This window comes from Salmo trutta, unplaced genomic scaffold (genome assembly GCF_901001165.1).
Source record: "Salmo trutta unplaced genomic scaffold, fSalTru1.1, whole genome shotgun sequence".
In the NCBI taxonomy this organism is placed as follows: Eukaryota; Metazoa; Chordata; class Actinopteri; order Salmoniformes; family Salmonidae; genus Salmo; species Salmo trutta.
In genome coordinates this window covers 112,983-127,936 of record NW_021822743.1, presented here as the reverse complement: position 1 = coordinate 127,936, position 14,954 = coordinate 112,983, and the positions used below count along the sequence as shown (strand labels likewise).

Genomic DNA, 14,954 nt, shown 5'->3' with positions numbered 1-14,954 from the left:
GTGTGTGTGTGTGTGTGTGTGTGTGTGTGTGTACCTGGGGGACAGGTTGTCATTCTTCAGTATGTTGAGGTGGAACAGGGAGGGGCCCAGACACACAGCCAGGTTCATAGGGGTCATCTGGTTCTCCTCTACACAGGAAGTGACATCACGCAGGAAGCAGAGCAGCGTCTGGAGCACTTCCCTGTTCTCGTCTGACATCAGCAAGATGGCCGCCCTCACGGCCTGCAACCTCTGCTCCTTAGGGACATCTACAGGGAGAGAGAGGGAGAGAGAGAGAGAGAGCGAGAGAGAGAGAGAGAGAGAGAGAGAGAGAGAGAGAGAGAGAGACAGATAGAGGGAGGGAGGGAGGGATATATGCAGGAGAATTAGGAACATACATTGATTTCTGTGTTGCAAAAATGGTGGATATACTAATCAGTGGTAATTGTTAAGATACTCCTCCTAGGAAAACCAATGGTCCAAACCTCATGTCTCATAATTCCATTCAGAAGTTATTGGAGTTTTTACTCCTGTAGGATGATGGACAGAATCAGGGTGACTAGATCAACCAGAGAAGAAATGGGCCAGAAATCAGGAAAATTGCATCTCGTCAGCTAGGTTACGCTAGACTAATGCTACTGGCTATCTGTCAGGTTCACTTTCCTGTTGAACACAGCTAGGTTACGCTAGACTAATGCTACTGGCTATCTGTCAGGTTCACTTTCCTGTTGAACACAGCTAGGTTACGCTAGACAAATGCTACTGACTATCTGTCAGGTTCACTTTCCTGTTGAACACAGCTAGGTTACGCTAGGCTAATGCTACTGGCTATCTGTCAGGTTCACTTTCCTGTTGAACACAGCTAGGTTACGCTAGACTAATGCTACTGGCTATCTGTCAGGTTCACTTTCCTGTTGAACACAGCTAGGTTACGCTAGGCTAATGCTACTGGCTACCTGACAGATTCACTTTCCTGTTGAACACAGCTAGGTTACGCTAGACTAATGCTACTGGCTATCTGTCAGGTTCACTTTCTTGTTGAACACAGCTAGGTTACGCTAGACTAATGCTACTGGCTATCTGTGAGGTTCACTTTCCTGTTGAACACAGCTAGGTTATGCTAGGCTAATGCTACTGGCTATCTGTCAGGTTCACTTTCCTGTTGAACACAGCTAGGTTACGCTAGACTAATGCTACTGGCTATCTGTCAGGTTCACTTTCCTGTTGAACACAGCTAGGTTACGCTAGACTAATGCTACTGGCTATCTGTCAGGTTCACTTTCCTGTTGAACACAGCTAGGTTACGCTAGGCTAATGCTACTGGCTATCTGTGAGGTTCCGTTTCCTGTCAGTTAAGAACAAATTCTTATTTACAACGACGGCCTACCCCAGGCCAGTGGGTTAACTGCCTTGTTCAGGGGCAGAAAGACAGATTTTTACCTTGTCAGCTCGGGGATTCAATCTAGCAAACCTTTCGGTTACTAGTCCAGCGCTCTAACCACTAGGCTACCTGTCGCCCCTGTGCATGCTTCCATGAGTGTGTGTCCATGTACGTCAGTTTGTGTGTGTTCTTACACTGGTATATATGCAGGAAGGTCTCTCCCAGCTTGCTCGTCAGTAGAGGTTCAGGAAGGTCTCTGAAGAACTGTTTAACCATGTCTGCTACGTCGTACGCTGACTGGTCCTCGTAACACACACTGTCAGGACTGGTCTCACACTCCTGTCTCAACGCCTGGATACGAGACTTCACACCAGATTTACGGAACAGACCCACCTAGGAGAGGGAGAAGGGGAGAGAGAGGGATAAGGGGAGAGATAGGGAGAGAGGGAGATGGGAGAGAGGGAGAAAGTGGAATAGAGGAGTAGAGGGAAAGAGGGAGTGGGAGAGAGGAGTAGAGGGAGTGGGAGAGAGGAGTAGAGGGAGAGAGGAGTAGAGGGAGAGAGGGAGAGAGGAGTAGAGGGAGTGGGAGAGGAGTAGAGGGAGAGCGGGAGAGAGGAGTAGAGGGAGAGAGGAGTAGAGGGAGAGAGGGAGAGATGAGTAGAGGGAGAGAGGGAGAGAGGAGTAGAGGCAGAGAGGGAAAGAGGGAAAGAGTTACACTACTGTCTCAATGCCCGTATACGAGACTTCACACCTTCACACCTCGGTCTCGTGCGGTTGAGGAGATCTTTGTGGCCTATACTCAGCCTTGTCTCAGGATGGTAAGTTGGTGGTCTGTTGATATCACTGTCGGACGGGGCCACAGTGTCCCTCGACCCCCCCATCTCAGTCTCCAGTATCTATGCTGCAATAGTCTATGGTGTAAGTCTTATCTGGTGTCCTGTGTGAATTTAAGTATGCTCCCTCTAATTCTCTCTCTCTCCCTACCCTCTCGGAGGACCTGAGCCCTAGGACCATGCCTCAGGACTACCTGGCCCAATGACTCCTTGTTGTCCTCAGTCCACCTGGTCATGCTGCTGCTCCAGTTTCAACTGTTCTGCCTGCGGCTATGGAACCCTGCTACCTGTCCCAGACCTGATGTTTTGGACTCTCTCTCTCTCTACCGCACCTGTTGTCTCGACCTCTGAATGATCGGCTATGAAAAGCCAACTGACATTTACTCCTGAGGTGCTGACCTGTTGCACCCTCTACAACCACTGTGATTATTATTTGACCCTGCTGGTCATCTATGAACATTTGAACATCTTGAAGAACAATCTGGGCTTCATGGCCATGAACTCTTCTAATCTCCACCCGGCACAGCCAGAAGAGGACCGGCCACCCCTCAGAGCCTTCCTCTCTAGGTTTCTTCCTAGGTTCCATCTGGACAAGAGGAATACCTATGTAAGAATGCTGTTTATTGATTACAGCTCAGCATTTCACAACATAGTACCCTCCAAACTCGTCATTAAGCTCGAGACCCTGGGTCTCGACCCCGCCCTGTGCAACTGGGTCCTGGACTTCCTGACGGGCCGCCCCCAGGTGGTGAGGGTAGGAAACAACATCTCCACCCCACTGATCCTCAACACTGGGGCCCCACAAGGGTGCGTTCTCAGCCCTCTACTGTACTCCCTGTTCACCCATGACTGTGTGGCCAATCAACCCTCCAACTCAATCATCAAGTTTGCAGACGACACAACAGTGGTAGGCTTGATTACCAACAACGACGAGACAGCCTACAGGAAGGAGGTGAGGGCCCTCGTAGTGTGGTGTCAGGAAAACAACCTCACACTCAATGTCAACAAAACAAAGGAGATGATCGTGGATTTCAGGAAACAGCAGAGGGAGCAGCCCCCTATCTACATTGACGGGACAGTGGTGGAGAGGGTGGAAAGTTTTAAGTTCCTTGGCGTACACATCACGGACAAACTGAAATGGTCCACCCACACAGACAGTGTGGTGAAGAAGGTGCAACAGCGCCTCTTCAACCTCAGGAGGCTGAAGAAATTTGGCTTGTCACCCAAAACACTCACAAACTTTTACAGATGCACAATCGAGAGCATCCTGTCTGGCTGTATCACCACCTGGTATGGCAGCTGCTCCGCCCACAACCGCAAGGCTCTCCAGAGGGTAGTGAGGTCTGCACAACACATCACCGGGGACAAACTACCTGCCCTCCATGACACCTACAACACCCGATGTCACAGGAAGGCCAAAAAGATCATCAAGGACATCTACCACCCGAGCCACTGCCTGTTCACACCGCTACCATCCAGAAGGCGAGGTCAGTACAGGTGCATCAAAGCTGGGACCGGGAGACTGAAAAACAGCTTCTATCTCAAGGCCATCAGACTGTTAAACAGCCATCACTAACATTGAGTGGCTGCTGCCAACATACTGACTCAACTCCAGCCACTTTAATAATGGGAAAATTGATGTAATAAATGTATCACTAGCCACTTTAAACAATGTCATTTTATATAATTGTTTACATGCCTTACATTACTCATCTCATATGTATATACTGTACTCTATACCATCTACTGCATCTTGCCCTCGCCGTTCTGTACCATCACTCATTTATATATTTTTGTACATATTCTTATTCATTCCTTTACACTTGTGTTTATAAGGTAGTTGTTGTGGAATTGTTAGGTTAGATTACTTGTTAGATATTACTGCATGGTCAGAACTAGAAGCACAAGCATTTCGCTACACTCGCATTAACATCTGCTAACCATGTGTATGTGACAAATACATTTCATTTGATTTGACACCTGCATTGCTTGCTGTTTGGGGTTTTAGGCTGGGTTTCTGTACAGCACTTTGAGATGTCAGCTGATGTAAGAAGGGATTTATAAATACATTTGATTGACTTACGCAACTATTTGAGTGTGTGTGTGTGCGTGCGTGCGTGCGTGTGTGTATGTGTGTGTGCGTGCGCGTGTGTGTGTGTGTGTGTGTGCGTGCGTGTGTGTGTGTGCGTGTGTATGTGTGTGTGTGTGCGTGCGTGCGTGCGTGCGTGCGTGTGCGTGTGTGTGTGCGCGTGTGTGTGTGTGTGTGTGTGCGTGCGTGCGTGCGTGTGTGTGTGCGTGTGTGTGTGTGCGTGTGTGTATGTGTGTGTGCGTGCGCGTGTGTGTGTGCGTGTGTGTATGTGTGTGTGCGTGCGCGTGTGTGTGTGTGTGTGTGTGCGTGCGTGTGTGTGTGTGCGTGTGTGTGTGTGTGTGTGTGTGTGCGTGCGTGCGTGCGTGCGTGTGTGTGTGCGTGTGTGCGTGCGTGTGTGTGTGTGTGTGTGTATGCGTGCGTGCGTGCGTGCGTGTGTGTGTGCGTGTGTGTGTGTGCGTGTGTGTGTGTGTGTGTGCGTGTGTGTGCGTGCGTGCGTGCGTGTATGTGTGTGTGCGTGCGTGCGTACCTGGTCAAGGCAGTGCATTCTGAGATGCGTCAGGGCCTGCTGTAGACAAAGAGGTAGAGGGTAACCACAGCGCTGTGTGTGAACGATGAGGGGAACACCAAACACGCTTCTCTCCCTGTAGTCAGGGACCTTCAAACGCTTCATAAACTTAGGGACAGACCTGGGAGAGAGATAGAGGAGGTGACTGAGTGTGTGCAGTGTGATTGTGTGTGCAGTGTGTGCAGTGTGTGCAGTGTGATTGTGTGTGCAGTGTGATTGTGTGATTGTGTGTGCAGTGTGATTGTGTGTGCAGTGTGATTGTGTGTGCAGTGTGATTGTGTGTGCAGTGTGTGCAGTGTGAATGTGTGTGCAGTGTGATTGTGTGTGCAGTGTGATTGTGTGTGCAGTGTGATTGTGTGATTGTGTGTGCAGTGTGATTGTGTGTGCAGTGTGATTGTGTGATTGTGTGTGCAGTGTGATTGTGTGTGCAGTGTGATTGTGTGTGCAGTGTGATTGTGTGATTGTGTGTGCAGTGTGATTGTGTGTGCAGTGTGATTGTGTGATTGTGTGTGCAGTGTGATTGTGTGTGCAGTGTGATTGTGTGATTGTGTGTGCAGTGTGTACAAGCGCATGCTTGCATTCATGTGTGTGTGATCGTGTGTGCGCGTGTGTGCGTGTGTGTGTGTGTGAAGTGTGTGCGTGTGTGCGCATGTGTGCGCGTGTGTGATCGTGTGATGGTGTGTGATGGTGTGTGATGGTGTGTGTGATGGTGTGTGTGATGGTGTGTGTGATGGTGTGTGATGGTGTGTGATGGTGTGTGCGCGTGTACCTACCAGATCCAGCCGTGTTTGTTAGACATGGAGTAATTCTCCATGATGGCTGTGAGTCGGAGCAGAGAAAACTTCTGGAGCAGGCTGAGCTGGCCTGCTGATTGGCTACTGATCTGCAGCGCGGAGCCTGATTGGCGCAGACGGTCAGAGAGGCGGAAGCTCGGCCACCGCAGACTGGAGGGAGGAAGGGAGGGAGGAAGAGGGGAGAGAGAGAGAGAAATTAAAGACAAAAGACTCAGAGAGACTGACCAGAGAGATTGACCAGAGAGACTGACCAGAGAGACTGACCAGGATACATAAAGTTATGTTAGAGAGACAGACACTCACCGTGGTCTGGTAAGGGAAGCTCCCACTCCAGAGTCTCTCCTCTCTCTGGTCCCTGTAGACTCTATGTCAATCAGGGAGACCCCGTCTCTCTCCCCCTCACTGGGCATGGTCCTCCCCTCTCCCTCCCCCTCACTGGGTGTGGTCCTCCCCTCCCCCTCCCCCTCACTGGGTGTGGTCCTCCCCTCCCCCTCCCCCTCACCCCTCTTTCCCTCCCCTGCCTCCCCCTCCTCCCCCACCCCACCCTCCGGCAGCACGATGCGACTCCAGTGGTCTACAATCTGCTGCAGGCCGCTGATGTGACTGATGATGTCATCCAGGTGGGGGAACAGGTGATCGTCTCGGTCCACATCCAGCAGGTCACCTGCGGACGCGTAAAGGTGAGACCCGGGGACGTTGTCATACACACTCACCCTGCTGCCCCGCGGAGCTCCAGGACAGGGAGGCTTCTTGGACAGAGCCGTACCCGTCCAGGGGGAGCCTTTGCTGGGGTGGAGTGGGGAGGGAGAGGGGGTTTGGTGCAGGTGGTTGGTGGCTGTGGCTAGACTCTCTATAGACAAGGCTTTGGGGAAGGTGCCTGGTTTGTGGTTCTTGGGGATGTGGACCAGCAGGTCCTCATAAGAGCGGAAGTGGTTCCTGCTGAACGGGCTCTGTTGTGCTTCAGTCCTCCGAACATGGGGGGCGCCAGAGAGCAGCTGCATGTCTTCCAGGTACATACTTCCTCTTTTAGGCAGAGGCTTGGAGACAGACTCCCTCACACAGGGACGCATGGAACTCACACCGCTCGTCATCGATTGGCCCGTGCTGCCGTTGCCGAGGGCGATAAGGGACGAGTTGTCGTCTGATTGGTGGGGAGGATGAAGACTGTCCTCTGATTGATTGATGGGAACACAGTGGAGCGTCTGTAACGCCTGGGGCTCCTCCCCATGTAGGACCGGCCCACTGATGACGAGCGGCGCCCGTCCACTTCCTGACTTCCTCTTGGAGGACGGCCCCCAGGTACGCATCATCTCCATGCGACGCAGGAAGGCCTTTGCCGGACTCCGCCCACCCTGGCCGTGACGGCTGCTTTTGATTGGTAGAGAGTTGTAGTGGGACAGGTCTCTTGGGGGCTGGTAATAAAAAATAAATAAAAAGCATTTATTTGATCTATTTAGTGCTTTTCAAAACTCCTAAAGTCACTTCACATAAAAAAAACATCAGCTGTATGACTAAAATAACACATTAAAATAACAGATAAAATAACACATTAAAATCAGCAAAACAAAGACAAATTGAGTGTTCCAAATGGCATCATATTCCCTATATAGTGCACTACTGTTGACCAGAGCCTATGGGGCTTCCTATTCCATGTGTAGTGCACTACTTAGATAGGGAATAGGGAGCCCTATGGCAAGACAACAACCCACTGGGCACACACTGGTTGAATCAACGTTGTTTAATGACGGTGAACCAATGAGGTCCCCTGTGGTTTAGTTGATAAAGCATGGCACTTGCAACACCAGGGTTGTGGGTTCGATACCCATGGGGGACCAGTATTAATGAAAACGTCACTACTGTAGGTCGCTCTGGATAAGAGCGTCTGCTAAATGACTAAAATGTAAATTAATAGATGTTGAATTTACGTCTGTGCCCAGATTAACAGACGTTGAATGTACGTCTGTGCCCAGATTAATAGATGTTGAATTTACGTCTGTGCCCAGATTAATAGATGTTGAATTTACGTCTGTGCCCAGATTAATAGATGTTGAATTTAAGTCTGTGCCCAGATTAATAGACGTTGGTGCTTGGTGAGAATTCGTTGGCGAGAGGGGTGACGGTCTGTGTCTATTTGGCAATAACAACTGGTGCGCAATCTCTAATATTAAGGGAAGTCTCGATTTCTACCAGCACGTCCCATGTGCAACCAGAGGGAAAAAAAACTCTAGACCACATTTGCTCCATACACAGAGATCCATACAAAGCTCTACCTCGCCCTCCATTTGGCAAATCTGACCATAATTCTATCCTCCTGATTGCTGCATACAAGCAAAAACTCAAACAGGAAGTACCAGTGACTCGCTCAATAAAGAAGTGGTCAGATGATGCAGATGCTACGCTAAAGGAGTGTTTTGCTAGCACAGACTGGAATATGTTCCGGGATTCATCCGATGGCATTGAGGAATAGACCACATCAGTTAACGGCTTCGTCAATAAGTGTATCGACAGCTTCGTCCCCACAGTGATCGTACGTACATATCCCAACCAGAAGCCAAGGATTACAGGCAACATTCGCACTGAGATAAAGGCTAGAGCTGCCTCTTTCAAGGAGCGAGACATTAATCCGGACACTTATAAGAAATCCAGCTACGCCTTCTGACGAACCATCAAACAGGCAAAGTATCAACACAGGACTAAGATTAAATACTACTACACCAGCTCTGACGCTCGTCGGATGTGGCAGGGCTTGCAAACTCTTACTGATTGGCAACCCGGACTATTTGCATTGACCCCCGTTTTTACACTGCTGCTACTTGCTGTTTATTATCTATGCATAGTCACTTTACACACATATTACATCAATTACCTTAACTAACCTGAACACATTGACTCTGTACCGGTAACTCTTGTCTACAGAGCATTTTGAAAGTATTCAGACCTGTTGACTTTTTCCATATTTTGTTACGTTACAGCCTTATTCTAAAATGGATGAAATTGTTGTTTTTCCTCATTAATCTACACACAATACCCCATAATTACAAAGCAAATACAGGTTAAAATGTGTTTTTGATAATGTATTAAAAATGAACTAAAATATCACATTTACATAAGTATTCAGACCCTTTATTCAGTACTATGTTGAAACATTTTTGGCAGCGATTACAGCCTCAAGTCTTCTTGGGTAGAACGCAACAACCTTGGCAAACATGTATTTGGGGAGTTTCTCCCATTCTTCTCTGCAGATCCTCTCAAGCTCTGTCAGGTTGGATGGGGAACGTTACAGCACAGATATTTTCTGGTCTCTCCAGAGATGTTCGATCGGGTTCAAGTCCGGGCTCTGGCTGAGCCACTCTGAACATTCAGAGACTTGTCCCAAAGCCACTCCTGCGTTGTCTTGGCTGTGTGCTTAGGGTCGTTGTGTTGTTGGAAGGTGAACCTTCACCGCAGTCTGAGGTCCTGAGCGCTCTGTAGCAGGTTTTCATCAAGGATCTCTCTGTACTTTGCTCCATTCATCTTTCCCTTGATCCTGACTAGTCTCCCAGCCCCTGCCGCTGAATAACATCCCCACAGCATGATGCTGCCACCACCAGGAATGGTGCCAGGTTTCCTCCAGTCGTGACACTTGGCATTCAGGCCAAAGAGTTCAATCTTGATTATATCAGACCAGAGAATCTTGTTTCTCATGGTCAGAGTCCATTAGGTGCCTTTTGGCAAACTCCAGGCGGACTGTCATGTGCCTTTTACTGAGGAGTGGCTTCCGTCTGGCCACTCTACCATAAAGGCCTGATTGGTGGAGTGCTGCAGAGATGGTTGTCCGTCTGGAAGGTTCTCCCATCTCCACAAAGGAACTCTGGAGCTCTGTCAGAGTGACCATCAGGTTCTTTGTCACCTCCCTGATCAAGGCCCTTCTCCCCCGATTGCTCAGTTTGGCCGGGCGGCCAGCTCTTGGAAGAGTCTTGGTGGTTCCAAACTTCTTCAATTTAAGAATGATAGAGGCAATTGTGTTCTTGGGGACTTTCAATGCTGCAGAAACAGTTTGGTACCCTTCCCCAGATCTGTGCCTCGACACAATCCTGTCTCGGAGCTCTATGGACAATTCCTTCAAACTCATGGCTTGGTTTTTGCTCTGACATGTACTGTCAACTGTGGGACCTTATATAAACAGGTGTGTGCCTTTCCAAATCATGTCCAATCAATTGAATTTACCACAGGTGGACTCCAATCAAGTTGTAGAAACATCTCAAGGATGATCAATGGAAACAGGATGCACCTGAGTTCAATTTCAAGTCTCATAGCAAAGGGTCTGAATACTTATGTAAATAAGGTTTTTCTGTTTTTAAAGGTTGAATACATTTTCAAACATTTCTAAAAACCTGTTTTTGCTTTGTCATTATGGGTTATTGTGTGTAGATTGCTTATCGCAAATCAGAACCCCACAGCAATGCTGATGGTTTATCACTCTTCCCCTTACCTGAAACCAGTGATGCCAGAGCCGAGGCAGTGTTGGCTCACATCCACACACTGCTGACAGATCACTTCCAGGAAGCTAACAGAGCACTTCCAGGAAGCTAACAGAGCACTTCCAGGAAGCTAACAGAGCACTTCCAGGAAGCCTAACAGAGCACTTCCAGGAAGCACCACTGAACGCTAAACAAGTAGCCAGAGCAACACGCACGGACAGCGAGCTCTCAAAATTCTTCAAATACATAATGGAGGGTTGGCCTTGAATAAAACTTGAAATCATTCTACACACAGAGGAGAGCTGTCAGCGGAACAAGGTTGTGTCTTCTGAGACACTAGAGTAATATTTCCAACAAAACTGTGAAGGGCAGCGCTAAAATAAATTCTCACAGGACATCAGGGTATTGTGGAAATGGAAGCACTGGCAAATAGTGTCCCAAACCCTTTACGGAGAAGTGGAGACGATCATAATGGAGTGGATCAGAAAACACAATGACAGGTCCCGTTGCATCCTGGGAGTTCCCTGGTGAGTGTTGGAAAGGTTTACACAGACTTTGCAGGCCCATTTCAAAACAACATGTGTATGATAGTGGTTGACTCACACTCTAAATGGTTAGAAGTGTTCAGAATGTCACAAATCACTTCACAGGGGCTCTCGAGTGGTGCAGAGGTCTAAGGCACTGCATCTCAGTGCTAGAGGAGTCACTACAGACCGTGGTTCCATTCCAGGCTGTATCACAGCGGTCTAAGGCACTGCATCTCAGTGCTAGAGGAGTCACTACAGACCGTGGTTCCATTCCAGGCTGTATCACAGCGGTCTAAGGCACTGCATCTCAGTGCTAGAGGAGTCACTACAGACCGTGGTTCCATTCCAGGCTGTATCACAGCGGTCTAAGGCACTGCATCTCAGTGCTAGAGGAGTCACTACAGACCGTGGTTCCATTCCAGGCTGTATCACAGCGGTCTAAGGCACTGCATCTCAGTGCTAGAGGAGTCACTGCAGACCGTGGTTCCATTCCAGGCTGTATCACAGCGGTCTAAGGCACTGCATCTCAGTGCTAGAGGAGTCACTACAGACCGTGGTTCCATTCCAGGCTGTATCACAGCGGTCTAAGGCACTGCATCTCAGTGCTAGAGGAGTCACTGCAGACCGTGGTTCCATTCCAGGCTGTATCACAGCGGTCTAAGGCACTGCATCTCAGTGCTAGAGGAGTCACTACAGACCGTGGTTCCATTCCAGGCTGTATCACAGCGGTCTAAGGCACTGCATCTCAGTGCTAGAGGAGTCACTACAGACCGTGGTTCCATTCCAGGCTGTATCACAGCGGTCTAAGGCACTGCATCTCAGTGCTAGAGGAGTCACTACAGACCGTGGTTCCATTCCAGGCTGTATCACAGCGGTCTAAGACACTGCATCTCAGTGCTAGAGGAGTCACTACAGACCCCGGTTCCATTCCAGGCTGTATCACAGCGGTCTAAGACACTGCATCTCAGTGCTAGAGGAGTCACTACAGACCCTGGTTCGATCCTCTGCTGTATCACAACCGGCCTAGATCGGGAGTCCCATAGGGCGGTGCACAATTGGCCCAGCGTCTTCCGGGTTTGGCCAATGTAGGCCGTCATTGTAAATAAGAATTTGTTCTTAACTGACTTGCCTAGTTAACTAAAGGTTAACTAAAGGTTAACTAAAGGTTAAATAAAGGTTAAATAAAGGTTAAATAAAGGTTAAATAAAAATAGACAATACATGGTCCGTTCAGACTGGCTGGCAGAGAGGTCCGTTCAGACTGGCTGGCAGAGAGGTCCGTTCAGACTGGCTGGCAGAGAGGTCCGTTCAGACTGGCTGGCAGAGAGGTCCGTTCAGACTGGCTGGCAGAGAGGTCCGTTCAGACTGGCTGGCAGAGAGGTCCGTTCAGACTGGCTGGCAGAGAGGTCCGTTCAGACGACTGGCAGAGAGCTATGTTCAGACTGGCTGGCAGAGAGGTATGTTCAGACTGGCTGGCAGAGAGGTATGTTCAGACTGGCTGGCAGAGAGGTCCGTTCAGACTGGCTGGCAGAGAGTTCCGTTCAGACTGGCTGGCAGAGAGGTCCGTTCAGACTGGCTGGCAGAGAGGTATGTTCAGACATTAAAAAAATGTCATGAAAAAGCTTGGGTTTGTCACACAGCACGCAGGTCCAGTATCGTACTGACACAGCACACAGGTCCAGTATCGTACTGACACAGCACACAGGTCCAGTATCGTACTGACACAGCACACAGGTCCAGTATCGTACTGACACAGCACACAGGTCCAGTATCGTACTGACACAGCACGCAGGTCCAGTATCGTACTGACACAGCACACAGGTCCAGTATCGTACTGACACAGCACACAGGTCCAGTATCGTACTGACACAGCAGACAGGTCCAGTATCGTACTGACACAGCACGCAGGTCCAGTATCGTACTGACACAGCACACAGGTCCAGTATCGTACTGACACAGCACACAGGTCCAGTATCGTACTGACACAGCACGCAGGTCCAGTATCGTACTGACACAGCACACAGGTCCAGTATCGTACTGACACAGCACGCAGGTCCAGTATCGTACTGACACAGCACACAGGTCCAGTATCGTACTGACACAGCAGACATGGCTGACGAGCAGAGGTGATTGTGGGACAAAACACTGGGGCACAATGACACACTGTAACAGGGTGAGAGAAGAACATTGAAGTGCAGACATGAAACAGTCCATCTGTACCATTTCCCTCTCACAGGGTCTTCAGACCATTACTGCCCTTAAAGACGTCGCTATTCACACTGATAAGAGTGGGTTTAATTTCTGCTTTACTTTCATTTATTTTATATACTACTATACAGTATACTGATTACTGCATTGTTGGGAAAAGAAATCCTTTTTCGCTGTACTTGTGCACGTCACAATAATAAAGTAGACACCTGAAGAGACAGAACTGCTGTGACGTGGTACATAAGAAACACGACGTCAGTGTTTCATCTTTGATATGACACGTTGAAATGTTTACAGGTTTAACAGATACATAACTCTTTTAGTTACTTACAGTACGAGCATTTACTGGGAATCACTCAGTACTGTATCTCAGACTTAAAAAAGGTGGATGACGTAGTGTTTTGACCTAAATAACTTCATGCATTATTAACAATGTCCATTCATTTACATTGACATGTTAGTCATTCAGCAGACGCTCTCATCCAGAGCCCCTTATTGTAGTGCATTCCTCTTAAGATAGCTAGGTGAGACAAACACCTATCACAGCCAAGAGACCAGAGGCAGCAGAACGGAGTGTTCGGGTTAGGATGTAGGGTTCGATCACAGCCTGAAGGTAGGCAGGGGCAGTTTCTCTTGCTGTTCTGTAGGTAAGCACCATGGTCTTGTAGTGGACGCCAGCTTCGACTGGAAGCCAGCGGAGCGTACGGAGGAGCAGGGTGACATGGGAGAACATGGAAAGGTTGAACATCAGATGGGAGTTGTGGACCGTGATGGAGAGGTCTTGGAGCGGGCAAGACTTCTCCGGAAGGAAGAGCGGCTCCGTCTTGGTATGTGCAGGTTGCCGTACCAGGGTCAGGTCAAAGTGCATTATGGGAACGCACATGTCAATTCATTCTGTTATTAGTCTTGACGCAAAACAAAATGGCTGCGTCTTGCCTCTTAAGGATCCAGTCCTTTTTTTCAATTTTCTCCTAAAATGACATAACCAAATCTAACTGCCTGTAGCTCAGGACCTGAAGCAAGGATATGCATATTCTTGGTACCATTTGAATGGAAACACTTAGAAGTTTGTGGAAATGTGAAACGAATGTAGTAGAATATAACACATTAGATCTGGTAAAAGATAATATAAAGAAAAAAACAACCGTTCTTCTGTATTTATTTTGTACCATCATCTTTGAAATGCAGGAGAAAGGACATAATGTATTATTCCAGCCCAGGTGCAATGTAGATTTTGGCCACTAGATGGCAGCAGTGCATGTGCAAAGTTTTAGACTGCAAAGTTTTAGACGAACCATGTATCCCTAATTGGTTTATTAATAACTTTTCATGTTCAAAATTGTGCACTCTCCTCAAACAATAGCATGGTATTCTTTCACTGTAATAGCTACTGTAAATTGGACCATGCAGTTAGATCAACAAGAATTTAAGCTTTCTGCCAATACCAGATACGTCTATGTCCTGGGAAATGTTCTTGTTACTTACAACCTCATGCTAATCGCATTAGCCTACGTTAGCTCAACCGTCCCGTGGAAGGGACACCGATCCCGAAGAAGATTTATAATTATGCCACAACTACATAGGGAATAGGGAGCCCTATGGGTCCTATTCATAAGTAATACACTACATAGGGAATAGGGAGCCCTATGGGTCCTATTCATAAGTAATACACTACATAGGGAATAGGGAGCCCAATGGGTCCTATTATTAAGTAATACACTACATAGGGAATAGGGAGCCCAAGGGGTCCTATTCATAAGTAATACACTACATAGGGAATAAGGTGCCATTTGGGAGGCAGACATGAAGACAGACTAACCTGGTAGGGCCCTGCCAGTGAGGCCATAGAGACAGAGTCTGGCAGCATGGCTCCCAGAGAGTCTTGACTGTGCAGAGAGGATATATCCGTGATCTCTGGTTCGCTCAGGTCCGTCAGGACGCTCTCACTGCTCACCGTGCTCCTCAGTCGCCCCTCCCCCTGGCACCCCTCAGGGCTGCTCTCATTGGGCGAGCCCAGCAGGAAGTGCATGTCCTGGAGGCGGGACCAGCGCCGGCTGTTCCATTCAAAGGTCCATCTCTTACTGATGGCCAGCGGGTCATCGTCATCGGAATCATCAGT

General features: G+C 48.6%; 1 protein-coding gene across 1 annotated transcript in view; it reads right to left on the bottom strand.

The window, feature by feature from the left end:
* Window positions 1–14,954, bottom strand: part of LOC115184132 (stAR-related lipid transfer protein 13) — a gene marked incomplete at its 5' end in the record, with an annotated part of 17,891 nt that extends 2,937 nt beyond the window's left edge. The window contains 6 exon segments of the mRNA XM_029745121.1: window positions 35–248; window positions 1,555–1,753; window positions 4,809–4,968; window positions 5,621–5,791; window positions 5,945–7,053; window positions 14,655–14,954. Of these exon segments, the coding sequence (XP_029600981.1) occupies window positions 35–248; window positions 1,555–1,753; window positions 4,809–4,968; window positions 5,621–5,791; window positions 5,945–7,053; window positions 14,655–14,954 (2,153 nt within the window).